The sequence below is a fragment of the Protobothrops mucrosquamatus genome, unplaced genomic scaffold (genome assembly GCF_001527695.2).
Source record: "Protobothrops mucrosquamatus isolate PMUCROS unplaced genomic scaffold, P.Mucros_1.0 scaffold10, whole genome shotgun sequence".
Lineage (NCBI taxonomy): Eukaryota > Metazoa > Chordata > Lepidosauria > Squamata > Viperidae > Protobothrops > Protobothrops mucrosquamatus.
Genome location: NW_015386397.1, coordinates 5663894 through 5691300, shown reverse-complemented (window position 1 = coordinate 5691300; position 27407 = coordinate 5663894). Strand labels below are relative to the sequence as shown.

Genomic DNA, 27407 nt, shown 5'->3' with positions numbered 1-27407 from the left:
CCCCCCCCCCCGTCTGCTGGGTGGTTGCAGCAGGTTTTGGTCACTTCACATGACCCTGGGACACTGTGACCATCATAAATATGAATCAGTTGCCAAGCATCTGAGTGTAAATCACAAGACCCTGGAGATGCTGCAACATTCCAGCTGATCGATGCTTCTTCTGGGCTCAGCAGAAGCACCAGGATCAGCGCCAAGCTCCAGCTGGAGCCTGGTGCTGATCCTGGCGCTTCCGCTGAGCCCTGCAGCTCCAGCCATCTCTCGCTCAGGCTTGTGCGGTGCTGCCACCGGTTCAGCTCATTCCCCTCCCCCGCTACCACTTTTCTGGGATGTTTGTGTACCACCTGCCAGGTGCCAATGTACCACAGGTGGTACCCGTACCACCGGTTGAAAAGCCCTGCTTTAGAAAAAGAGCCACTCATAATTCTGGCTGTTTAAACAATCATGATGAATAAGGTTTAACTAGCAGTAAGAAAAGGATGAATAGTCACCAGAGAGATTAAACATTATACAAGCAGTAATACTAAGCCATTCCATCTATTTTGGCTGATTCATTTTAGAATTTCTGGAGTCTTTTCAAAACTGAGGATGCTCAGCTAAAATTACCAGATATGAACTGCAGTTTCACTACTTGAAAATTTATCTAAGTTACATGAGAGCATATTTCAAACTACAAAGATCAAATGAATCCAGGACTCTTACTGGCAACTATGGAAGATTTTATATGTGCTAGGTAAACATTGAAATTACTGGTACCCAGGGATTTCCGTATTTTGCATTTAGAAGTTTGACATACTTTATCAAACTTGTTTTTGCATAATGCTATCTATAATAATAATAAGAGTTGGAAGGGACCTTGGAGGTCATCGAGTCCAACCCCCTGCTCAGGCAGGAAACCCTACACCATTTCGGACAAATTGCTGTCCAGTCTCTTCTTAAAAACTTCCAGTGTTGGAGCATTCACCGCTTCTGGAGGCAGGTTGTTCCATTGGTTAATTGTTCTACATTTGTCTTATAATAAGCACCATACATGTTTATAATAAAATGTTAAAGTTTCACGTGACTTGTCATATGGAAAGGGCAAAAAGCTATACACTAAATTGATGCCTTGTTGACTTAGTTTATCTGGCCAGCTCTCTATAGACTTCAATTTCAGCAGACATTTGACTATGCTCTTTCCACATACTACTCACAGCAAGAATGTTTAGAAATGTGCTTCATTTGCCAAGTGACCATAAAAATCTGAGGAAGCTGAATTCTGTGCACAAAGTCACATTCCATACCCGTACAGAACACATTTACACAATATACTGGAGATGCATGAAAAATACTGAAAGGAAAAGAGCACAACAGACAAGTTGGCTGGTCTATTTGATCTGCTGCTATAGCTACAACATATTCTATTTAGATCCTGAGAGGTTTTGCATTATATTTTTATATATTCAAAGCCTGGCACAAACCCTGCAGACTTATAAAAACTATCTATGGTTACAGGTAGTCCTCACTTACCAATGATAATTGGGACCAAGAAGTCTACTGTAAAGCAATATGATTGCAAGGTGCAATGTCATGTAACTGCACCAAGTTATGACTGCAGTTCTGGTTGTCCCAGTTGCCATCATTAAGCAAATCCTGTGCAGTTGCAGCATCCATGATTATATGATCACCATTTGCAACCTCCTGCTAGCTTCCTAGTGACTTCGCTTATTGGAAACTGAGAATGAAGTTTGCAAATGAAGATCATGTGATAGTGGGGTGCTGCAACATTGTGATTGTGACCACTTGCCAAGCACCCGAATTGTGATTACATGACTGTGGAAAGTCTGTGATGGCTGGAGCCAAAGACCTATGACAGTGATGGCGAACCTTTTAGAGACTGAGTGCCCAAACTGCAACCCAAAACTCATTTATGCATCGTCGAGTGCCGGGTGGGTGTGGCCCATTGGCTGGGCCTGGCCCATTGGGTGGGCATGGCTGCAGTGGTAACCGCAGACTGGGTGGGACTAAAAAGTTCAATCAATCAATTCCAACTTTGCAAGATCTTTTTTTTCCTGCGAGAAGTTGAAATTGACTGATTGAACCTTTTTTTTTTTTTGCACACGACGGCAGAGGCCTAAAGCGAAAAGGTTTTATAAAACCCAGCTGAAGGCCTAGGACTGGGGCGATGATGCACGTGCCCACAGAGAGGGCTCTGAGTGCCACCTCTGGCACCCGTGCCATAGGTTCACCACCACTGACCTATGACAAGTCCCCCTTGTTCAGTGTTGCTTTTACTTCAAATGGTCAATGAACAAGTAGTCATTAAGGGAGGACCATAGGCAGCCCTCAACACATGATTGGTTGTTTAATGATCATTAAATTACAACAGCTCAGAAATCAAGCTTTACAGTCCATAAAGCACTTCCAGCATCATGTCATCACACACACGCACATACACTGGTGAGGTAATCATGACCTGAATACTTGGCAATTTGTTTGCATTTACAAATGGTTACCAAGAACTCAGAGATCAATCTTCCGGCTTTCCCAGAAATGCAATGGGGAAACCATCCGGGAGGGTGGTAAGTTGCCGGGGGGGAGAGAAACTTGTGCTGGGCTGCAGAAATGAAGCTCAGATCTTTGAGACCCAAATTTCCTTCCGTGAATAGAGTGGAGAGGAGCTCTTGCGCTATGCTGTAGAAATGAAGTAGAGATTACAATGCTTCATTTATCCAGTTCAGTGCAGGCATTCCTTCCAAGCAGGAGGGGAGCTGGCTGCCCTCCTATGGCAGACAAATGTTTTGCTCTGCCCGCTTAACAACCACAAATCAGAATTGCAGTCACTGAGTGAAGCAGTCATGTGGACATCTCACTCAATGATTGCTTACTTGGTGACTTGAGATTCAGGTCCCAATTATGGTCATAAGTCAAGGACAACCAGAATTTCTGAATCTATTCGGCATCATAGCTCGGGGGGCGGGGGAAACAAGAGTAGGTCTGGAGAAAAGATACAACAGAAGAACTGGATTTTTTTTCAGTGCTGGAGAAACTGCTTGATGTTAGAACCGTGTTTCTCAATCTGTTTCTCCTTCTGCATTAAGCAATTGCTTAAGACACCAGACTAGCTACTAGATTAATACAAAGACTCTGAACCTAATAATTAAAACTGTGTTTGGCTACAATTCTTAATAGATGCAGGATGGCAACCCACCATTTTGTCATGATTTTGTGTGCCTAAATTATAATATACATTCTGCTGTAAAAAAAAACAAAATGGAAAAAATTCCATTTTATGCTAGGAGTGTAACAAATCCTTTGTGATGCAACAGTCCAAAGGTTAATGAGTGTGCTTACTTTGTCCCTTTGTGAAGGGTCTGCCCCAGTCAGCACATCACAGATAAACTGAGAGCTATATTTGGAGGAAAATCTGTGCTGCATGTGCTCTGTCTACATTTCCATCAATGCATTTGGATTCATTATCAGACCCTGTTATCAAATGGCTGCTGCGGAAAAGTTCCTGCTCTTCTCTTGGCAGAGACACGGAAGATAAAATGGTCTATTTTTAACTACTGCAATCATGTGCTGCCAAGATCTAGCTCCTCACAAAAACCAAAAAGGACATCAGGTCATTCAGCAAGTGGGCAAAGTAGAGGCTGATACACTAGGGACAGAATCTACTAGAAACTTCCTTGGTTACACATTTTCAAAAAAATTCCAGATCATTTGTCCAACACTGTCTATCTTGAATTGATAGTTAAGCAAATATTAACACACTGAGACATTCATTCTCCTTACTTCGAATTCTCTCCTAATGACTCTGATGTCTGGTCAATTTAAAGTTTTAAAGGTTATTAATAACAAACAAGCAATTTTCTTTAATATCACTCACTCCCGTATTCTGAAATGCAGTTTGAAGAACTTAGTTTGCTTTAACTCTTGAAACTGAATGAGGACTAGGCAACTTGAACACTTAGTCTATGTAATGCATTATAACTACCAGGTATCCTAGAATAAATTTCTGAAGAATTAAATGTAGCTTGAATGGAAATATTTTGGGGGAAAGGCTAGAATGCTAATTGCTCAATAGATAATTACTCAAGAGAGCAGGAAGACATATTTGAACTTTTTCTATTTTTTCATTCTTTTCTTTGTTCAATTTTTCCCAATTTTTCCTAAATTAATTGTAATACCTTGTTTATTTTTACTGTATTGAAAAACTCTCTCCCTCTTTATACACATATAAACACACACATACGATCTACATATGTTTTGTTAGTATGGTCAAGCTCAATTTCTAAGCAGGGTAAAAGACAGTAAAAGGAATTTTTTTTCTATATTCCCAGAAAGCCGATAAAACTAAGGTATTTTCTGCATCTGCGAGTGGAACAGATCATCTCACTGGAAGACAAATCCAAATTACAAAATGAAACAACAAATTCTTGTTCTACAGATGTTTCTGTTGAGATAGCTGAGAGAGAGGAAGAGAGGGAGGCTAGCTTGGTCTACAGATAATCTCTTGCTCTTACTCATTTGCCTACTCCAGTGGTGGCGAACCTATGGCACGCATGCCAGAGGCGGCACTCAGAGCCCTCTCTCTGGGCACGCTCGCCATGCCCTGGAGATGGCAACCGTCCCTCTTCAACCAGCCACCCACTAACTCGCCGAGGTCCCACATGGTTGGATGCATCCCAGCACCCATGCGCTTGCTGGCCTCTGTGTGTGGGGGCCAATGGTATCAGGCAGCAGCCGCCCTGGCCCTTGCCTCACCTTGCCCTGTGACAATGGCACCCCCGCCCTGCCTTGCCTCACCCCACAGGACGAGCCTCCTGCCCACCGCCCCACCTGCCAGAGACCCCCTGGATCTCCCCCAACCCTGCCCGGCCCCCAGAGGCGTCCCTCCCCACAAGCAATATTGAGGTGATCACACCCACCTTGGCCACACCCACCCAATCTGCCATGACCACCACAGCCACGCCCACCCAATGGGCCACGCCCACCTGGCACCCGGCGATTAAATAAGTGGGTTTTGGGTTGCAGTTTGGGCACTCAGTCTCTAAAAGGTTCGCCATTACTGGCCTACTCCTTTTAACCTCAAAAGTTTCTGTAGGAGTCCCATTATTGGGAACACAAATAATGATAATTACATACCCTACTGCCTTTCCAACTTATTATGTAGCTTGTTAAACAGAGATTTAAAAAAAAACAACAGATTGCTGCAAACAATTCTGGCAATTGCTGCAGAACTTTGATGTGTGACTACACAAGTGACAACATGCAACAGAAACTGATTAGCTACAATGTAAGTGTAGGCTTGTTAACTGAAGACTTCTAAATGAATGATCTTGTCACATTTATTACCTTTATGCAACAAATGAAGCAGAAGATTTGAAAAGCGTAGGGACTGAGACAGATAAATGAAAAGCAGGTCCCTATAATTAGTAATCTATGCAATCTGTGCAATTCAAAACAGTAATTTATAAACTAAATTTCAGCAAAAAAAATCAGGAAAAATCTTTCAAGCATATGTAGTGATTCATACACATATTTGTTTTTAAGTAGAAGATATGAAAATGATTAATAATGATCTACAATTATAAATATTTATGCATATGATTAAAAAATATCTGCTGAGTCACTAATGGAAGTCCATTTAATTCTATAAAATAGTTTAAATTCATGGAATATTTAATCTGGATAAATAGAGGAACAGAAATTGTCTACAGGCTTACCACTTCCTCCAATGCAGGCTTGAAAACACAAAGGAACACAGAGCTTGTCATGTATAACTTGAGATCACAAAAGCATCTCTTCATTTGAGCAACTCAGCACTAATGCTCCATTGTCCAGGAATGTTAAGACTATATCCCCTATCCCACAGAGTATAAGAAGTCAGGCTATAAACAATGAGGCTATCCAGCTCTTATCCATGACATCAGTATATGTCCTGTTCAAAACATTAGGTTTTTATCCAAACCCCCAATATATACTATATAAGGATAACACAAGTTTAATACATAGCTAGCCAGACTTGTACTATTTTAGCATTGCTCTTTGAAAAAGAGTAAGACTACCAGCCAAAGCATATGATTAATTTAATCAATATTTAAAAGATCAATTTTTCAAGGTGCAAAAACACATTCAAATAATGGAATACATTTTTGAAAAAGGATAATGTAAAAAAAAATATAACAAAGCAACCCATGTATGTACAAAACCCACTTTAGCTGGTTGTTACTGGAACTTATCTAAAGCAGAATTTGTTAGTGTTTAAACAAAGCCAAAAGAGGGAGCAAAGGAACAGAGGTTGTGTTTGACCTGTTAATCTTCCTAGACAAATCTTTCCACATAAAATTTTACAGTACTAAAGGGCAGACTTACCTCTTCACCCTCCTCAGAATGAGTGGAGAGTTGATCATGCTGGATTATCTCGGCATCTTCCTCAGTTGGCCCATTGCCTACACGAATCCCACCAAAATTGAGTGTTCCCTAAAGCATGCAACACAGGAGAAAAGATACAGACAGACAGACATATATATATATATATATATGATTCCAGAAAAAGTTCTCATGTACATTGGAACAAAATTTGTGGAATAATTTGTTGGGTGGTAGGTAGTCCTTGATTTACAGCAGCAATTGGGACCATAATTTCCGTTGCCAAGCAATGTGGTCATAAAGTGCATATCCCTGGAGTTCCGGCTGCTACTGTTAACTGAATACCATGGTTGTTAGGCCTTTTCCTGCCAGCTTCCCACAACCAAAGTCAAAGGAGCTGTCTTAGGTCTGCAGGCAAGTAAGTAGCTGGGAAATGGAATGAGGGTGTGCACAGGGATGCAGGGGAAGGTCTGAATGTGGCAAGGGACTGCACAAAAGGTGAGTGTTAGGAAGAGTTGGGGAAGGTCAGAGAGGATGCATGAAAGCATGGCATGACTCAAGTGCACAAGAACATCATGAGGGTGTGCAAGAGGCACCGTGTGGGTCAAAGTGGGTCGGGAAGGATGTGCAAGAAGCATTATATGGGTGGAGTATGCAAGAGGCATGGCATAGGTCAGGAAGATTGCACAGGATTGTGTGGATGGCTGTTGCACCACAAGGCCAGAGGGGACAGAGGAGAGTGCCCGGGTGGAGGAAACTTATCCCAGTGATTTGCAACCCTCCCTGTTGGCTTCCCCGTAAACCTCTGGGGAAGCTGGCAAGGAAGGTTGCAAAAGGCAATCAAGTGACTGTGGGACCTTTGGCAACTGATCTTAAGTATGAACTGGTTCCCAAGCACCCAGACTGCAATCATGTGACCACAGGGATGCTGGAACAGCTGGAATTCCAAGGACTTGTCATAATCACCATTTGTTCAGTGCTGTTGTAATTGGAATGGCATTGACCAAATGTCATAGATCAAGGACTGTATAGGCAGTCCTTTTATATTTTCCAATTCACTGACTTATAGATTTGGATCCATTAAGACTCAGGCCCAGCCCTGGTCATGACAAAAATCCAAACTGAATAATTATACATGTATGATTGTTTGTCCCTTGCATAAAATGTTCAGTGAAGAAAAAAACCATCTCCTCTCTGGATAACATATTCCACTGTGAAATTGCTTTTATTATTAAGAAGGGTTTTTTTTACTTTTCTTTACATTAAGATTGTCATTTTGTTACTTGTTTCCTGCATTATGAACTTAGTCATTGGCTTTCCTTACTAAATAAAAAATTCATTTGTCTTATTTAAATTATTTAAATTTAAATTTGTGTCAGTCTTTTATCTATTCCACCAAGTTTTCCTTTATCTATAATTCTGTCCACCTTTTATTCTGTCATTAATGAAACACTGAATAGTGCATAACCTAATATTACATCTTGTGACATCTCATTGATATCTTAGGCAGCATGATAAAGAAGTATTAATAATGTAACGCCGCTGCTGCGCGAGCTGCACTGGTTGCCAGTGGCCTTCCGGGTACGCTTTAAGGTGTTAGTTACCACCTTTAAAGCGCTCCATGGCATTGGACCTGGATATCTCCGAGACCGCCTTCTGCCACAGATTCCCTCCCACAGACCGGTACGCTCCCACAGAGCGGGCCTCCTCAGGGTGCCGTCGGCCAAGCANGAATTTTAAATAGGGATAATTTTTAATGATTTTAATAATGTCACAGACTACAAATATTTGGTTTTAATTGGCTTTTATAGGGGAAATGTAGTGTTGTGTTGTTTGTGTTGTGTTATTTTAATATGCTGTGAGCCGCCCTGAGTCCCGTGGGGAGAAGGGCGGCATATAAATTATGAAAAATAAATAAATAAATAAATAAGTGTTGACACGTAGTTTTCAGAATGGTTATGGAGTCACATAGACACATTATGTAGCTTGTACTTAACTAATCAGGAAACCAGAATGTCATCAAATATTTTATCACATCTTTACTTAAGGTAGATTATGTCTACAATATTCCCACAATCTATTAAGGAAGTTACTTGACCAAAACTATAATAAGATTAGCTTGAAAAGACTTATTAATGATAAGCAATGGTTTTTATTAATTTCACTTCATTTTATCCAAAGTACTTTCAAGCTCATTTATTATTTGCTTTAGAATATTCTGAGGTATCAGCACCAATCTATTGTTCCTTGGATCCTCCTTTTTTTCTCTTTTTTTGAACAAAGGAATACTTTTCATCTTTCAGTGATTTGGTACTATCCCTATTCTCCAGCATTTCTCAGATCAAAGAAGTTAAGCCAATCTATCAATAAATTCTTTCAGTATCCTAGAATCAGTGTATCAGGCTCAGACAATCTCAATTCATTCAGTTTCAGTATACATTCCCTGGCAATATTTCTATCAAACTGAACTATCCTCTGTCAGTGGCTAATGGAAACCATATTCTTCTCTCAGAAAAGACTGAGCTAAAATAAAAATTGAACAGCTGAATCTCCTCTTTGTTAGCTACTAGCCTTCTACCGTCTTCATTAAGCTTTTTACTTGCCATCTTTTATTCTAAAAATACCAAAAACACTTTTTTAGCATCCTTTACTAACTTCAACTAACCACCTAATTTTAGCTTTCATGTTCAGATATCACATTTTTATGCCTAAACTAGATAATTGCACATATCTCATTTGATGCAATGTGCATTAGAAATAAACCTGAGGAACAGGAAGAAGTGCCACAACCAAGACAACAATCAGATATAAGAAATTTGAATCCAAGGCAGAAATGTAATTTGAGTAAGCATCTCAGACTTGACCCTCCTTACTTCTCACAGAGACAATGTGGGGTTGGGAAGTCCATTCAGAATTGTAAGATTTAGTTACTGTAACTTATAATAAAAGTAGTATTCATAAATTTGGATTTCTAGTTTGGTCTACCACAAAGGGATGGCATTTGCCTTTCTAACTTATAAAAAAGAAGGTGAAAAACTAAGATGGCTTCGGGCGCAGCTTCTTTTAAAACAATCTATACATCTCCCACTAAGTTTTGTAGACGTAGAAGAATTTGTAACATTCAGGAGAAAGAGGAAAAGACAAAATTATTAGCTAAAATAATTGTTTGCTAGCAAATAGAAGAATGATAGCAAGACAAACCAGTCTCTCATATGAAACATGGTTGTCACTAGCAGGTGCCTGAAGACAAAAGCAGGGAAGTTCACATTGTAGGAATATGTTTAGACTTTTTTTTTGTAATATATTTTATTGTTGTGTTGTCTGGGTTACATTTGTAAAACAATCATTAACAATTGTTTTCTATAATCCATAATCCACATAACGGTTTTAGTTGATTTCCTCTTTTCCCAAAATATCCTCTTTTGCAAACAATGAGTTAATACAATTCTTACTGTTTTGATAGATAACAATATATAATTTTTCCCAATATTCCTAAAAATAATAATCACATCAATATAATATTTCTTTTCTATCCAATTATTCTGGTTGCCTTATCACAGATCCTGTTACAGTCCTTATTTTAATTTGTTTCTCCCATCAAATTCTAGGTATTTTTACTGGTTAAGATTTTCTCAAAAATCAAATATTGAAAAAGCCTCCACCTTTGTGTCATTCTCATAGGCTCCCGTGGGTATCTGATTGGTTAGCAAGCAGGATACTACAACTTGATTTGACTCAAAAAAATAATTCTTATGTACTTAAGCTTGACTCTGTACACTTGAGATTGGAAATAATCCTTATTCCCAGGTAAAATTAGACGTTTCTTAAGATTTAATGTGTTATTTTGTAAATTTCCCTAGGAATATTATTGGCTAGCAAGTAATACTGACCTTTGACTAGTAAAGAAGTTCCAATGTTTTTAACTTTGACTCTGTAACCTGAGCTTGAGAAATCAGCCTTGATCTCAGATAAAATGAGGTAATACTTAAGATTTTGGGTTTCATATATAGTTTATAATTCCAGTTTACAAAGCAAGACTGCAAATATGTTGTATTGTCAAATATAACATCCCTGATTTTTAAAGAAGTAATCTTATGATTTATCCCAAGAACAAAATACTGCAACAAGAAGTCATGATATTCATATGATTTTTACGACAGCCAGGAGTTTAAAACAGAAGAAACTGCTTAAGAGTCAAGAAGCTATCAAATTACATACTATTCTCTCCACTTCAGTGAATGGCAGTCTACAGTATAGTTCAATGCACTATCACAAGGATTCCTGAAGTATACGGAGAAATAGAGATGACTGCCAAGGCAAACTCAGAATAGATGGTACTACTGCAAAAACATTACCATATAACTGTAATTTTTAAAAAAATAGTATGAAAAATTTAAAATATGTTGGAAAGAGGAATGCTGGGTTGGATTGTAATAGAAGGAGGAAAAAGCCATCAACTATGGAAAAACCGACAGCAAATACAAAACGAGATATTCTTTTCAGATTGTGATGACTTTTAATAATTTGTGTTTTTCAAATTATTTTCCCAGAGACTCTGAAGTTCTTCAGGACATTATCAGGGATCCCACAATAAGAAGTGTATCAGTGGGCAAGCTTCCTTTATATGCATTTTTTCATTGTTGCCCTTTTCCTTTGCAATCTGCATTCACAGAGGATGTATGCAACTAGGGATAAGGGTACAAAGGAATAATTAATTCCAAAAAAAACAAAACCCTGGCTGGCACTCTAAAATAGTGAGCACATGCTTTAAAATGTGCCAATAATCTTCTGCAATATAACTGCAGGACCCTCTGGATATAAACTTAGACTGTATCATTTCCTATATTTGTGCGTGTAGAATTTGAAATGAATGAGATTATTGGACTGTATCTTTCTGAGGAAAAGTCAACTGTGCTATTCCTCTTCCTCAGGGTGGATACTTCCCAAAGCTCCTGACACCTTCTGTTTTCATCATGTGTATAGGTGGCATCTTTTAATCCACTCACTGTTGCAGCCGCTGCTGCCTCTATTGCCTGCGGACTCTGGCCTGGGCTGACATGGGGTTCCTCAGGCTGCCCTTCCTGATAGTGAATGGAAGAAAAGAAAGCAGGAAAGGAGAAGAAAAACAAGAGAAAAAAGGGGAGACAAATGGAGGGGGTCATGGGAAAATGAGAGGGTCAGAAAAGGAAGAGGGATTGTCTTTAACTGAGCTGCACTTTGAAGGGCAGTTGCATCTTAACAACGTACTTGCCACAAGAACAACAGATCTGGAAGCCAGAGTCAGATCTTTGGAGAATCATGGGGGCAGTCTGTCTTTTAGGCTGCCTGGCCCATTATTGCAGTAATATGCCAGTAAGACAAATTTCCCTTTACGGTTCTAGATTTAAAAAGAAAACAAACTCAAAACATATCCAAAGGTTTGTGAGGGCTTATGTTTCCTTAAAAAGCAGCATCCTTCTCTATACAGCTAACATCTTCTAAACCAAAAGTAGAGTAAAAAAATATTTATGACAGAAGTGTCTACCATTTAAAAGGAAACATCAAGAATCCCTCAGGGCTGGGAATATCTAAATCGCTCTTTGGATTCCTGTGTGGCAAATACATTCATACAGATCAAGATTTCAGGAGACAGATTCGGACAATAATAGGCAGTTATGGGTGTACCAGTTCCTTAGCATAGAACAGAAAATAACCGAGGATAACACTCATCTGCATGCAGTTCTCCACTGTAGAAAATTGGATCAAACCTCCATACTTGAATAAATAAAAAGATTCTTAGGAAAAAATTCTTATAGTCACTCACCAAGTGCTTTCTTTGCAAATACTGTTGGCGAAGAATCAAGGGTTTAGCAACCAGCATCCATGGGATACACAGAAATGCTACTACCACCAGGAAACACTGAAGACCTTTCTGTAGGAAAAATAGGACAATCAATGACTTCACCATTAAAAGTAAATAAGATCTTAATGGCAGTAGCTGCATTGCACATTTAGGAGCAAAATGACAATTGTGAGATATAAGGCCCCTCACTTGAGCTTGGTAACAAAATCTAACCAAGCCATCCATGGGAGACACTGAACCATTGCTAAAATGTCTGTGAATCTGCTGTTAATCATAATTTAAATTCTAGCTTATTGAAAAGGAACTACAAAGTTTTATTGCTAAAAACTTCTCTCTGCCAAATGTCCTGATACAAATCGCACTGAAACAACTGGGAGTTGTTTTAATATATCTTGTCCAGTATTTTCCAAATATTGTTTTTTCTTCCTATCTAAAGTTTTTCCTGCAAGTGCATGGTCACTTTTCAAATGAATCAAATCCTATTAGGTGTTACAGGAATTGACCAACCAGCTTGCTGCCCATACCTAACACTGTGGATTGGGAGAGAGTGACTGATCAAAAGCCGGTTTTTATAAATAAAGGAGGCCTAGAACTCATACTCTTCTAGCCTGGAGTCTTAACCACTAGAGCAAACTGGATCTTCTTTTTCCCAAAGACTGTACTAACTGGTAATGTGACATCAAATAATGTTTGGCATTTTTCCTCTCTCCCCAAGGATAGCTCATTTAAACCCCAAAATGAATAAAAAGTGCCCTATAGCAGAGGTCCCCAAACTTTCTTGGTTGGCGACCTGGAACAAAAGGGAGGGGCAGGCATCTGTACGTGCGCAAACACACATGCAAACCGGGCCATGCATACACACCGCAAACGGGGCCACGAGCATGCATGGGATGCAAACAGGGTTGCAAGAGTATGCACAATGCTCACAGTGATGCTAGCGCCTGTGACCCTTGTGGCAATGCTAGCGCCTGTTACCTTCGCGGCGACACTAGCACCTGCACAACCCTCACAGGGACCCTCATGGTGATGCTAGCTCCCGTCTGACCCTTGCGGCAATGCTAGCACACGCGCAACTCTCATGGCAACCCTTACAGTAATGCTAGCACAAATGGGGTGTGTGAATGTACACACACATGCGCACTCACTGGCCAGCCACTCATGCGGTCCAGTGGCCAACAGGCCACGGACCAATAGTGGGCCATAGCCCACAAGTTGGGGACTTCTGCCCTATAAAGACTAGACTACCTACCTGCCCACTATAAAGCATGTTGGCATCTTTTTCATAGGAGAAGAGGAACATGTTGATGAGGTGAATAAGAAGACTTGGTGCATACATGGAGTTCTTAGCATTGTATGCTGCCCACTTATAGAAGATAAGGATGATCAAATATCCAAACAATGAAGACATGAAGATAATTTCAGGGATAAAGCCAAGGAAGATATTCAGAGGTTTCTTAAAATAACTATAGAGGTATGAAAAAAATATTTTAGGAAAGATAGTAGGAAATATTTAGGGAAAAATTAGACAGTTCTTTCAGCCAACAGATTATGAAATTAATTATTTAGTTAATATGCATACTGTGCTAAATGTAAATAATTTTGATTCAAGCAAGATTAAATAAATTTACTTATTGGACAGATAAATTCTAAGCCCTCTTCGATATTTAACTTCCAGCAATTTTATGAACATGTTCATTTAATTATCTTGGTAACAATATGTTATAAGAAAATTTCTTTGTTTTTTAAAAAAAAATCAATTGCATGATTTCTGGCTGTTCATAAAAATTATTTGAAACAGAGTAAAAACAACTTATAATGAATATTCTGTCTTTATTTTCATATCCTCTAGTTTTTTTATAATTTAATTAAATGGAACACACTCACATATGGTTCAGCAGACTAAGTGTGACACCAAACATCATGTGGATGATGCCCAGAATTACTGACATCTTCATTTTGAAGGAGTTAAGGAACACCAGCTTGTTGGTAGCAATATTCCAGATCTAGACAAAAAAAATAAAATTAAACAAAATAGGGCAGAAGGTAGACCATGGCATCTGGAATTCTCTCCAACCCCTTTCCAGCAGTGGCCATAAGTTCTATTCATATAAGCACTGGGAAGCACTCATTCCACTCTGGGTCATGTGACTTGAGGAAAGGGTTTCGAATGGAGCAGTCACAATATGTTGAATCACTGCCCAAGCGCCTCTCCCACAAAGATACACTGGGTGAATTTTTAGGATTTTTTTCTTCTGCAATCCCCCAGCTTAATTTTTAAACATGATCTTTCATTTGTTGGTTTTTCCCCCTGGGCTAACCTTGGCCCTGTTCTACTTAGTTATCAGAGAGTTATTGTGCTGATGGAAAGATGAACAGTATTCGTTTCATACTTCCTTTCAAAATGTTATTTACCTACAAAGAATAAAGTGTAATGGTTAGAGCAAAGTAAAGGAACAAAAAACCAATTCTCATTTTGAATAACCAATTCAACACCACCAGTTTAAGGACCTCATGACTAGAGAAAGAATCTGACACATTTCTATAAAAGGATTTGAATGTAAAGGGAATTCTGGTAGTCCAGGTGAATGTCCCATCCATTTTAGACATAGCTAGGATTACCTGTATTTTTTGGATGATTCTGCATTTCAGGAGAGCATAATACAAGTTGTATTCTACTGATGCATGTGGAAAACATTTTTAAAAATGTAATTTTTAAAGACCAGGATGAAATCTAAAATTCTATCATCTCCTTCTGTATAATGTAATAACCTCTTAACATTCAGTAAACAGCCTATCACATTAACACAACAACCAAACTAATTATCTTTTTATCCAGTGAATCAGATATTTTTGATACTTTGATATCTCTTAATTAATAAAGGGTAAAATGGGAATGTGGGGAAGGGTAAACAACGTGATGAAGTAAAAGGGAAGGAGAAAGGAAAATAGAAAATGGTGGTTCATACTGGATCAATGCCAAAGGGATATGCTCCACCAAAGACACCCTCAATGGCAGGATTAAGCTGAAGCATAGGATATTCCTGGAGAAGGTCTTCTCTGTAGAGAAAGGGAAAAAAGTCAGTGCATGAATATCTGAGTAGAGCAAAATAGACATAGCAAAATCAATGTACCTGACACAGTTATAGAAGAGTAACCATTAAATGATGTTATTCTTCTATCATTTCCATGTTTTTTATCAACTAATGATTTTCCAAACCTCCTCAAGCCGTTTCCCAAATATTTTGCTATCCCTTGCCTTTGCAGGTGTCTCATCACTTACGTCCAGTTGGATTTCTGGAACATTGGTCGGACACTCCAGGATGAGCCAAACATATTGAGTGACTTTGAGAAACAGTCATTATAGATCAGGCCAGTATAAATGGAGAAAGAACCCATCAACAGTATAATGTAGCGGCCACTGAAAATAATGTTGAATATCTGTCCAAGTTAGGAAAGAAGATTAGGGGAAGGGAAAGAGAAGAGAAATTAAAAAATGAACTGGAAATATGTGACAATGATACTGTTACACTAAGAATACAAAAGTATGCTGCCAAGCATCTTCCTTTGACTCCCAAATAGACAGTCTTTTTCAGCTTTAGACCATTATTATAACCTCCTGATTTCTTTAAGGGACAGGGCTTTTTTCCCATTTTTCTAGGAAGACGTAGAGTTTCAAAGAATGAAAATGATTCCTCTGGCCTTGCAGATAGTTAAGATATATGTTTTGCCCCTTAAATCTTCATCCCAAATTGGAAAGTTTGGCTTGATATTTAGAAGAAGGAGATTTTATGAAGTACATTTTGCTCCTAAACTGCCCCCTCTCTCATCTAAACATTTAGTGCCATAAGTTCCATCAGGTTTTGATGCTCCATAAGGCTTCTAACTTAAGGCTGCTCTATCCCTTCAAAGGCTTGAATGGTCTCAGTTCTGATTCAGAAGAACAAAATGCATACTGAAATATCTATCAATTGTTTTACAGAAAGACACATAGCAGAAAAATCTTTCACACAGTAGTTCCAAAGAGGACAAAGCATTTTTCTCCAACTGAACATAAAATAAAAAGCTGAGAAATAAAAGCTGCTCGAATTGCAAACTACTAAAAAAAGTTCTGTAAGAGACTGCCTTCAAATTTACATCTTAACTTCTGAAGTCAGTAGTCAAATTACCTCATTATCACTCTTTTGTGACAGAATCCGGCTCTCTCTGATCACCATCCAGACAGCAAAAAGTGTCAGAAGAATGCCGTGGCCGAAATCTCCAAACATCACAGCAAATAAGAATGGGAAGGTTATGATTGTGTATGGAGCTGAAAGAATGGGAGATTAAAAACTATTTAACAGAATGATATAGAACAGTTTTGAAACGATGATCTAGAGCAGGGGTGTCAAACTGTCACCGCGTGGACCAGTTGCATCATGCGGAGGCCACACCCACATACAAATTGCATACAAGCCAGTTTTGTCTATCTGTGGTTAAGAAAAGTGTTGATACTGGTGCCTTAAAAGATACAAGAAACTTTTATAAAGGCATATAAATGTTAACTGCATAGAATCATCATAATTTTGGAACTGAATCTACATTTTTCCTTGCACAAATAAGTATAACTATCTTTTTCACATCAGCATTCTGGGATAAGTGAGGTATAGAATATTATGGATAAATATTGTCTGGGATGGGTAAAAAATACTACTCAATATAAAGTACTAGAAGTGATACAAAAACCAGAAAAGTGAAAAAATGAAATAGGTGGGATATAGAACATCAGTAATGCAACTTTTTTCCTCTCTAAACCACTACATATTGCTATGGTTTCCAGAAGCATGCTGATAACTCCCTAATGGTTGTAACTTAACATTATTTCTGAGTTCTGGAATTATGATTGAGGAAAAGTTTATTTTCCTCCATACATTTTTTTCTCTTCTCCCTTTTTATATAACAGTGTTCTAAGCAAACAGTCCCAAATGTTGTAATCCTTATTCAGAAGATTGCTGCTCATTTTATTATTTTGATTGCACTTTCCAACTTTATAGTATTTTTAAAATCACTAGAACTGTAGAGCAAACTTTTATAAATGGTCATACCATGGATCAGAATAAAAAATTTAAATAGTGTATAACAGAACATCTCTTATCTCATGACTGCCAAATTTGTTTAAGAACTTTGTTGACAGATTTCACTTGATACATTTTGAAAATGGAGAGAAATGTTGCTTACCAGACCATTCTATACATGTATTTACTGGGATTCAAAATGGTCTCTTGAGGAGGAGCTGGCAGATCAATTAATTTAATGCCCACTTTAATATGACTTTTCCCAAGCCACACTTCAACTCTATCAGCTAATTAGATGCTTTTGTATACTTATCTACTTTTGGTGTAGTTCACCGCTTATAAAAAGTTCTAAAATGTACTATAAGGCTTATTGAGAAAAAAGTATTATACTAGGGAAAAATACAGAATTATTAAAATGCATGTACAAGAAAGTGGATTCGATTTTAAAAATAAATTTGCCAACTTAACATGAAAACAAAATGTCAACTTCCTCTTTTAAATAGGCTTCTTCTCTAGAACTCAAAACGTATTATGTTAAACTTCCTTTGCAATTTTCCAGTAATATAAAATAAAGCTGGGTCTCTGTTTTAAATCAGATCAATAGAATTGATACATGGAATTGACAGAATCGACAGAAATATTGACTTTTTATTTGTTTCAGATTCTTTCTGTAAATTAAATTGATGCAATAGAATAAGTCAGAAAAGAGACAAATCAAAACAAATGCTCAGAAGCTAGACAGTTTCATAGGATACATGCAAGTACCTGGATTAATCTCACGATAGGTTCCAATGCCATAAGCATCTACAATGTTTTGAAACCCATCAGTGAATTTATTGGTCTTATTGTATGTAGGTGGAGTCTGGTTGGTCTGCATCCTATTCAAGATAGAGGGGACAGTGGATCCACTATGCTCCTGTTATACACAAACAAACTGAAGATTAGAAAAGCTACTTTTTCAATTGAGTAGAAACCCAGACAGCTTTTACAATCTTTCACTCTAGCACATATTCAAGCATACTTGTTATTTAGCTATTTTAGAAAATGCTTTTTAATTTTGGTGAATACAAGTTACACAAGACTTTCTTCAAAAAAATAAAAGCAAAACAGATGTTTGGATTTCCTCCTGAATACAACCAGAAAAATACTGGATTCTATCATTCTTTCAGCCAAATATATCAATTATGTATGAAGAAGTTCCTATAAATAAAGTCAGAACTATTGCAAAAGTTTTGCTTTTAAAAACACCAAAGGATTTCAAAAGAAGTGGGCTATCACTTATCTGAATTCAAGACTATCTGTATTTCTGAGAGAACAAAAATCAAGGCAAGCCCTCTCTTGAGAAACAGCTAAGAAATGTGAATTAAAAGTCATATGCTTTCAAAGTTGAGACACATTTCAAGTAAAAGGACCGTGCTTCCTCCAATCCAGATGGAAAAGGAATTAAAGAAGAAAAGAATTCTATTGCGGTCTGTTTGCACAAACAGATTTTGCTTGCAAGACTCAGAAAAATCTGTGTTTTCTTAAAAGTCAGGGCTAGCAATAATGCTGAACATCCTAGAAGAGGCAAGAGGTATGGCTTGTACTCACCGTACCACGCCTGAGAGCAAACTGAATGGAATCCAGGTCAGCAACAGGACACCAGACTTCAGCGATGAGACATTTCTGGGTCACATCAATATTGCAGAGGTTCAGAGTATGGTAAATGGCTTTCATCTTGCGCACCTTTATGAACCAAACACGGACGTTCTTTGCAGCAGCCTGAAGAACCCTCTGACGATGATCTTCAGTTTGGTTCAGTACCTGTCATGGGAAGGAGAGAGTTTGTTATAAAAAGGGAAATGGAATTATACTGTATATATCATCTGTGAGCTATGGAAATTCATATAGGTCCAGTCTAATTTGAAAATTTCAACAGTTTTACACATAGCTTAGCCTTCACACAACTACAAATTTACTCCTTTGCCTTAGTAGCCAAGATTAATAGAATGATTAAATTTAAACATGTACTGATGTCCAACTCTTCTACATGGAGAGTAAACAATCCTTTAATTCCAGAAACAACCAGGTGAAAGCAAGACTACAAGACTACACACTGGTGAAAGCAAAAGAGTTATATGGGCTATACCAGTTCCACAGTTCCAATCCTGTTCTTGCATTTCCAAATGTTAATTTTATTTATTTATACCTCTTATTTCTTAACAGTCCACCTCCCTCAGAGAGAGAACAGACAAAGCACATTCTTGGCTTATCCCCTAATCTCCCCTTAGACTATTCCAAAAGGAAAAAACAGTTTGCTTATATTACCACTAAGGAAAGGTTCAAACCTCTTTCATTCTGTTTGTATTTACTAGAATAAAGCAGGAGGGGGAAAAAAACTATGTGGCAAATTGTGAAGAGTGGAATTGAGTGTATCTGACCCTAGGAGATTTCTCATGAAAAAGCCCAGATTGTCCCAAATCATTTAAAATGTGTTAAATTTTATAATGTAACTTTACCTTGTTGGTTTATAATGTAATTTTACTCTTTTTACAACATTAACAAATAGACTTCTATGCAAAGTCTAGTAAAAGCCTATAGCAATATAGTAACTTTAAAAATTACACTAAGTATCTGTTTTTACAGATGGTTAATGGTTAATTTATAACAATAATATTTTCCATACTGCCTTTGCCAAAGACTAACATCCTGGACACAAGACACATTGCTCCACAAATTTCTAATTCTTGAAATTTTAATATAGTATCAGAATCTTGAAATATACCTAGAAGTTCAAGAACTAAGCAATATAATTAAAGCAGGAATAACTAATATTCTGAATTACTAGACCTTTCAAACATCCCTCAGAAATCAGCTATTGACAAAGCAGTTTTAAAGCTTTTATCCTTGAGTATGAAAAGTATGTAAGAAAGTTCATAATGGCCCTATCTAGTGGTTAAGGCACCAGGCTAGAAATCAGAAGATCGTGAGTTCTAGTACCCTCTTAGCTATGAAGCCCAGCTGGGCGATCTTGGCCCAGTCACTCTCATCCCAACCCACCTCACTAGGTGGTTGTTGTGGGGAAAATAGGAGTATGAGGAAGTATTAGGTATATTTACTGTCATTTGTAAAAATCATAAAGGCGGGATATAAATAAACAAACGTATTTGTCAATTGTACACTGTACAATTGTACAATTCTACACTGTCACCTCTGAATTAAAGTTCAATTTACTGTCTTCATCTATCTGGGCACAGTCTTTTAGTGCTGGTTCAGAGTGTTCTAAGATGTCAAGTTAATTAAAATGCTGGCATGAAAGTTATTGTTTATGAGTTGACATAGAACATCAGAACATCAGGTGTGGTCCTTAATATAAATCATATGACAGGTACCAGTAATAAATTCATTACTTAGTTAATCCCCCAAAATTGCTTTGGAAGTTCATCCAAAAGAATATAACCAGTGTAGAGCCAGCACCAAATCAAATAACAAGACCAATGGCTAGAGTAGGGGTAGGCAATTTGTGACTTTTCAAATGTAATTGGATTCCATTCAGTATTAGGTCAATAGATATGTTACCTGGCATCAAATTCATCTAATTAATATGATCTCTGCAATACAAATTACAGTATATATATAGGTCAATTTACTAAAAAGACCAATTCAGAAATAAAAACGGTATAAAAAACATTAACAACTGTCTCTTTCTGCTTTATCCTATCATCATTATTATACCATCAGAAGATCATCAATCCTTGTGTTTACTCCAGCAGCCATTTCCTTCCTTTCCTGTGGAGTTTCTGGACAGGGGTACAAAGAAGCCCGGAATCTGAAAGGCACATAGAGGTGATTCAATATAAATAACAGTAATAATAACCTGATTATGAGAATAATATGCTGGCCTCCTTCAAACCAGCAATATGTTATACATTTAAGTGGATGGGAAGGTTAGAAAATAATGTAAAATGAATCACAAGAGCTTTAAATTAAAAGCAACAGTCTTCTTATTCCAGTTTGCTTACCCTTCACAGATCTTCTTGACTCTGTTTTTCAGCTGGTCACCTTGGAAAAAAATAATGAACACAGACTTGTGCACATAGTCACCCTAGAAGAGAAAAGACAGAGAAGGTTCATTTGGAATTAAAGCTATCCAGCTGAGAGTAGCAAATGTATTAGTTTTGGATCATGAAAATCCTGGTTCAAAGCTTAGACCACTTAGTCTATAACTGCATATTATTCTCATGATCATATTTACTGGGGAGTTCTCAATCCAATCTCTCCTATTATCATATTCCTGCTAAGTAGAACCATATATATTTTCTAAAGCAGGGGTCCCCAACCCCTGAGCTATTGGCCAGTACCGGGCCGTGGCATACAATTGGTCCGCATAAGCAGAGCCCCATCCATGGGATGAAGATAGCACACAAAACCACGCATTCTCCAGTCCGTGGAAAAACCTTTATCCACGGAACCGGTCCCTGATGCCCAAAAGGTTGAGGACCTCTGTTCTAAAGCTTCCTGAAATCTTTGTCAAGATTTGAAACCACTCAGAGTTGGTGAGGAGGAAGGGTGAATAAAAGAAAGGCTTTCAGCTTTCCTTAACTACTTCATTATGTCTTTAAAAATGGCAAGAGAGATAGGCCATACTGTACAAGAAAAGAATACAGCACAGAATTGCAAAACATACTTATGCAGCAATAGTTCCAGAACTCAAGCAAGCTCATCTAAGCTACCCAGAAAGTAAGAAAAGAGAGAGAAAAGGAACTACTAATAATCAATTAGATTAATAATAGATGAATGTTATGGATTAGGAAACAAAGATATGTACTTCAATGTCTGTATCCTACCTAGACAAAAATCCAATTAATCATTTTTTAAGAACCTTTTGAACTTGAAATTACCTTTTTAGGCTCAAAATATAATGAATTAGGTCTTTACTGAATGTAAAACCTTTCAATATAATTGTCCTGAATAGCATTTTATGGATACATCTCTAGCTCTAAATTTATGAGGTTCTATGCTTTCAAGAATCCAAATTTAAATAAGTAGGTTTTCAAATATTAAACTTTCCTTCAAATCATTCTCATTTCCCTTATAAATCTTCAACCAAGATCACCAAGTAGCCATAGAATAATGGAAGAGGGGGGGGGAGCATAAGAAATCCATCCCTTTTATATTCTAAATAATGTATTACTAGGAGAAGCTGTAACATAAGCAAAGAAGCCATAAAGATAAGCCAAGGCTGCTGATTAAGGAGATGATCTGAAGTAAACAAGCAGAAGGAAAAGAAATGAATGGCAAGGAACTGATATCAGTGGTATCCAAATCCTTGAACTTCCCCAAGAGGCCAGCAGCAATTTTTCAGACAGATGGCTAGATTTGGACAGCAACTACCCCTTCCTGCATTTGTTCAAATGAAAACATTTTTCATCAGTAATTTTTTGCACAAACTTTATAAGAATAGAAGCACTTGTTACGACCAGGGTTTTGATTTTCTTTGTAAGCAGAAATATAAAAACATAAAAAAACTGACAGTAGAAGAAAAAAAACCTAGTGGTCCATCGACTTTGCCCTTTGAGGGTTTTTTCTTTTTAATTTATGTATTTATTATTTTTTATTATTATTTTTATTTATTTCAATTTTTGTCACACGATGGGCATACAATTATCACAAGCATGTTTAAATTCAGTTACTGATGACCAACTCACTACTTCCGCTGGAAATGGATTCCAAACTTCCACTACTCTTTCTGTGAAGTAATACTTTCTAACATTATTTTTGAACTTCCCTCCTGTCAGCTTGAACTTTCCTCCTGTTATGCCCCCATATTTGCTTAATATTGAAAGTACTGCCTTCTAGAAACTTATTCACATCATTAATATATTTAAAGGTTTTAATCATGTCATCCCTTTTCCCTTCTGTCCTCCAGGCTGTACATATTCAGTTCCTCCAATCTCTTCTGATATGTTTTGTCCCTCAGACCTTGCATCATATTTGTGGCCCATCTTGATTGACACTTAATAACTGGAAAAGGGGACTGTGCCTCCTGAATCTGCTGGATTTCTCTGTGGCTTTTAAAAATGTCAGACAGATGGCTCAACCATACTGTATTATCATGATTCCCATCCTCCTTATGAGTGTGATTCCAGACAGGCCAGCAAGATTGCCATTTCTCATGAGATTTCGATAACCTAACCCTAAGATTTCATAAGATTTTCCATAAGAGTATTGAACTTTGATTTAAATTCATCAATGTACACACATATAATAACTTTTTTTTTTAAAAAAAAAATTAAATTGGCATCTGCAGCAGACCTACACATTTTACTGCCCCCAGGCCACATCTGGTTGTTCCTTGGCTGTACAAATGAGATCAATTGGAAATTAGAACTCAAATGTAAGTAAGAACACCCCAGAGGAAGAAGAAAAAACCCGAATCAGGTCCAGTTCTACATAATTGCTGTCTGCTCCTTTAGTGACTCAAGCTGCTTCAAGTGAGTATATGCTGTGCAGGCACAAAAAAGGCCACCAGTAGGCTGGCAGCCTTTCCTGCGCCTGTGCAGCATTCAACCCTCACCTGAAGCAGCTTGAGGAAGTGTCAAATTAACGGCCCGCCCCAGTCTACAGCCTGCTGCTTTAGAAATGGCCACTTATACCGTTACTGGGTCCTCTAGAGGGTTTTCAATTTCAGCTTGTCGTAAGAAAACATTTCCACGACACACCCTCCATAGCATTCGCTCAAAGGTCGGGATTCGCTCACGGTTGATCACTCCAGCCACAAATCTAAATACAGGAGAAACCAAACAGAAAGAAGAATATGCAAATAACTATCAATCCAGGAAAAAATGGATGCTGCCATTGCAAAACCAATAGAATATAAGGGACGGCCCTAATGTTTTTAACTGAACCCAGAAAGTAGTACAGACATTATGCAATTTAATAGAAAAATAAAACAAAAGTATTAAATGTATAACTGAATTATGAAATGAACAATTGGGATACTCAATTCTAAGGACTAAATTATTAAACAATTGCCTTCCCAGAAAATCCTTCAGCTGCCTCACCCCGCATGTGAAAAACTGGGGTTTTTTATTGCGCATGTATGGCAGAGAGAGCAGTGAGATGGTTAAGCAGGAAACCTCTGACAAAAGTGTGGTAGAGCTTCAGCAGTATGCCAAAAAGAACAAGCCAAATCTGCACATTCTGAACAAGTTACAAGAGGAGATGAAAAAGTTAGCGCAAGAAAAGGAGGAAACACGAAAGAAACCCAAGATGACCATTGTAGAGTCTGCTCAGCCTGGCAGCGAGCCCCTCTGTACTGTTGATGTGTAAGGAGAAAGATTAGGAATTGGAGCAATAAAACAAGTGGTGAAAGTAAAAAAAGAAAAAAGAAAAAAAAGAAATAAACTATCCTGATTTTAAGGACTGGTTCTGGGATATGTTTGCTACCTAATTTTGAAAAGCCTCTAAGTTCCAAAACATTGACAAGTTTCTGAGTGAAGTGAAACTGATACTGTGTGTATATCTAAATAATAAAAACAAACCAATGGCCTGAAATGTACGGAATTATAATTCAGAGTTTAGGCTATCCTTTCCCAACCAGATTATTCTTTAAATGTATGAATTTCAATTTTCAGAATTCTTACCAATGCTATACTGGCTGAGAATTCTGAGATCAGGTTAAAAATGGTTAATTTTGATTTTTCTGAATTAAAATCTGTATCTGTGAACTTCAATCTGTCTCAGGAATTTATGGATGATAGAGAAAATTTATGGAGTTGCAATCTATGATTAAAAAAATAGGACAGAAACAACTTGTAATTTTTGTATAATGTATACCTACCACATTTCAATTTGGATTCTTAATGGTCAACATAAACTAAGGTTTTGTTTGGAGCAATGTCTGAACTATCAAGGAATGAATGCTCTCGGTCTGGAGAAGATGGATAGATTATATTCAGAATAAATATGGGACTAAAAAGTTTCATTTGGGTTATGAGTAAACTCTAGAGTATTGTTATTAATAGTTTATTTTAATGGAATTTTTGTTAGTTTTAATTATATGATATTATTATTATTATTAATATTAATATTGTATTGTTTAATATTTAGGTTATGAATATGTTTATTATTGTGTTTAATTTTAATTTGTTTAAATTGTGTTAAAGGGGAGTTAAAGCGCATTATGGACTTGGTTATTTTAATAGTTGATGTTAGATAGATTTTGACTATTATATTTGTAACCCTGTGTTCAGCTCTGGGAAGTGGGGGAGGGGGAGGGTGGGGTTTTGGGGTGGGTATGGGGGTTTATACTGTAATCTTCATAAAACTTTTAATAAAAAAAAGGAATGAATGCTACTGTACAATAAGATCAACACTTAAATACATGCATTCTTAAATTTTTGAAGTTCACCAAGAATACGTGTTATCAAAAAGTACTTGGAAGTTCAGTGACAATACCAGTTATCAAAAAGTCTTGATATCCATATAAGGAAATTCTTTGATAGATTTCTGAAAGGAGTACAATCAGAACATAAAATTTAAGGATGGTTTAGATCTTGGAAAAACATGATAAACTGCAAATGTTACACATCAGCATTTGAAATTAATATTGATGTTTATCTGTGTAATTGGGCCTTCTTCAATGCTTAACAGCATATTAAAAATTAAGATATGCTAAAAAATATCAAGACAGTTATAGAATAAAATTACCCCTTATTGACTTTTTGCTGAATAAAAAATACTTGTGATTTATGGGTTTGATGATTTGGAAAGACAGATTATGGAAAGAATAACATTATGATATAAACTTAGGGGGTAAAATATTAAATGCATTTATAACTGCTGTTAAAATCATAAACCACTTTTTAACCTTTTTCCTTCTTTTTCCCCTGCTTTGTTTCTTTTCCTTATGTTGTCTCTCATTTATTCATTATTTTTCTTTCTTTTCTAAAATCTATATATTGTTTTTATCATTAAAAATAATAAAATTTATTATAAAAATAATAAAAAAATATTTTAAAAAGATCATTATTGAATAAAATTGATAGAAGTAAAAGTTTATCAAAATTAATGGCAACAGCTGCGGAAAAATATGTCTCTACATCAAACAATGCAATATATTGCTTTAAAAGGGATTAAGGAATGCAGGTTGAAGCCCATGTTTGGGCGTGGAACTCAATAAAGAATTTGAGCTAGTTACATTTTCCCAAGTCAGCCTATTTCTGAGGATGGTTATGGGAATAAAATGAGAGAGAAGAACAGTATATGCAACATACATTCCTTGGATTCTGAGAAAAGGGTGGGATATAAATCAACAAAGGTTAATGAAGCAAAACAAGCATACTGCTGTTATACCCAAAATAAATTAAAAGTATTTATTTTCTTGGCAACCTTCCTGTGCTCTAATAAGATTTCTAATTTCCTAAATTTAGAATCAAATGAATCAGTTATGATTAACATAAAATTATTTATTATGGCTATTAGTGAGCCATATCTTATCATCTTCTCAGGATACTTTAAGCAACACCTTAAATAATGAAGTACAATCATTGATAGTCTAGAAATATTGTAGATTATCTATTAAATTATAATGAAAATGTTTTCAATTTATTACATTCTAGTAGCAATAAGTACAGAAATCAAATCCTCACTATTTTAGATTAATAAATACTTATTATCCAGTAACTAAATTCACAAATTCAGCTGATATAGAAAAGTTTAATTGCGTAGGACAAGACTGTCAACTTGCACTTTCCTATGCAGGAAACCAAGAATAATATTACAAGATACTGGGGCAACTCTGCTCCTTAATATCATTACTGTAATTTTTATAAAGTACCATTAATTCTGAAAAACATACCCCAATCGTAGTGGGGCCCCTCTTCCTATTTCGCTTGGTTCCAACAGCGATGAAGACTCCTCCAACAATTCAGGATCCGCCATCTGCTGATGATGCAATTCAGCCTGAATTCACAAATCAATTAATATCTAATGAAACTAGTTAGTGGCATGCAGGGGATGAGGAACCAGGAGATGGATGAGAAAAAGAAAATAAGAGAAGAAGAAACAGTGCAAAAAAGGAGAAAGCTTAAAGAAAATGTGAGTAAGAGACAAAGCATCTTTATATAGCCGGGGGGAGGGGAACAAAACACTCATGATCACAGATATTTCAAGCTGAACAA

At 37.0% G+C, this 27407-nt stretch overlaps 1 protein-coding gene across 1 annotated transcript in view; it reads right to left on the bottom strand.

Moving 5' to 3' along the window:
* The window catches only part of ATP6V0A1 (ATPase H+ transporting V0 subunit a1), a 54030-nt gene that overhangs the window by 12811 nt on the left and 13812 nt on the right, over positions 1 to 27407 (bottom strand). The window contains exons 6-18 of the mRNA XM_015810464.1: positions 27086 to 27168; positions 23880 to 24006; positions 21246 to 21328; positions 20959 to 21052; positions 18835 to 19047; positions 18010 to 18160; positions 16360 to 16499; positions 15474 to 15631; positions 15160 to 15250; positions 14078 to 14196; positions 13443 to 13656; positions 12155 to 12262; positions 6355 to 6462 (exon numbers count right to left, since the gene is read on the bottom strand). Coding sequence (XP_015665950.1) covers positions 6355 to 6462; positions 12155 to 12262; positions 13443 to 13656; positions 14078 to 14196; positions 15160 to 15250; positions 15474 to 15631; positions 16360 to 16499; positions 18010 to 18160; positions 18835 to 19047; positions 20959 to 21052; positions 21246 to 21328; positions 23880 to 24006; positions 27086 to 27168 — 1689 coding nt within the window. The remainder of the gene's footprint in view (positions 1 to 6354; positions 6463 to 12154; positions 12263 to 13442; positions 13657 to 14077; positions 14197 to 15159; positions 15251 to 15473; positions 15632 to 16359; positions 16500 to 18009; positions 18161 to 18834; positions 19048 to 20958; positions 21053 to 21245; positions 21329 to 23879; positions 24007 to 27085; positions 27169 to 27407) is intronic.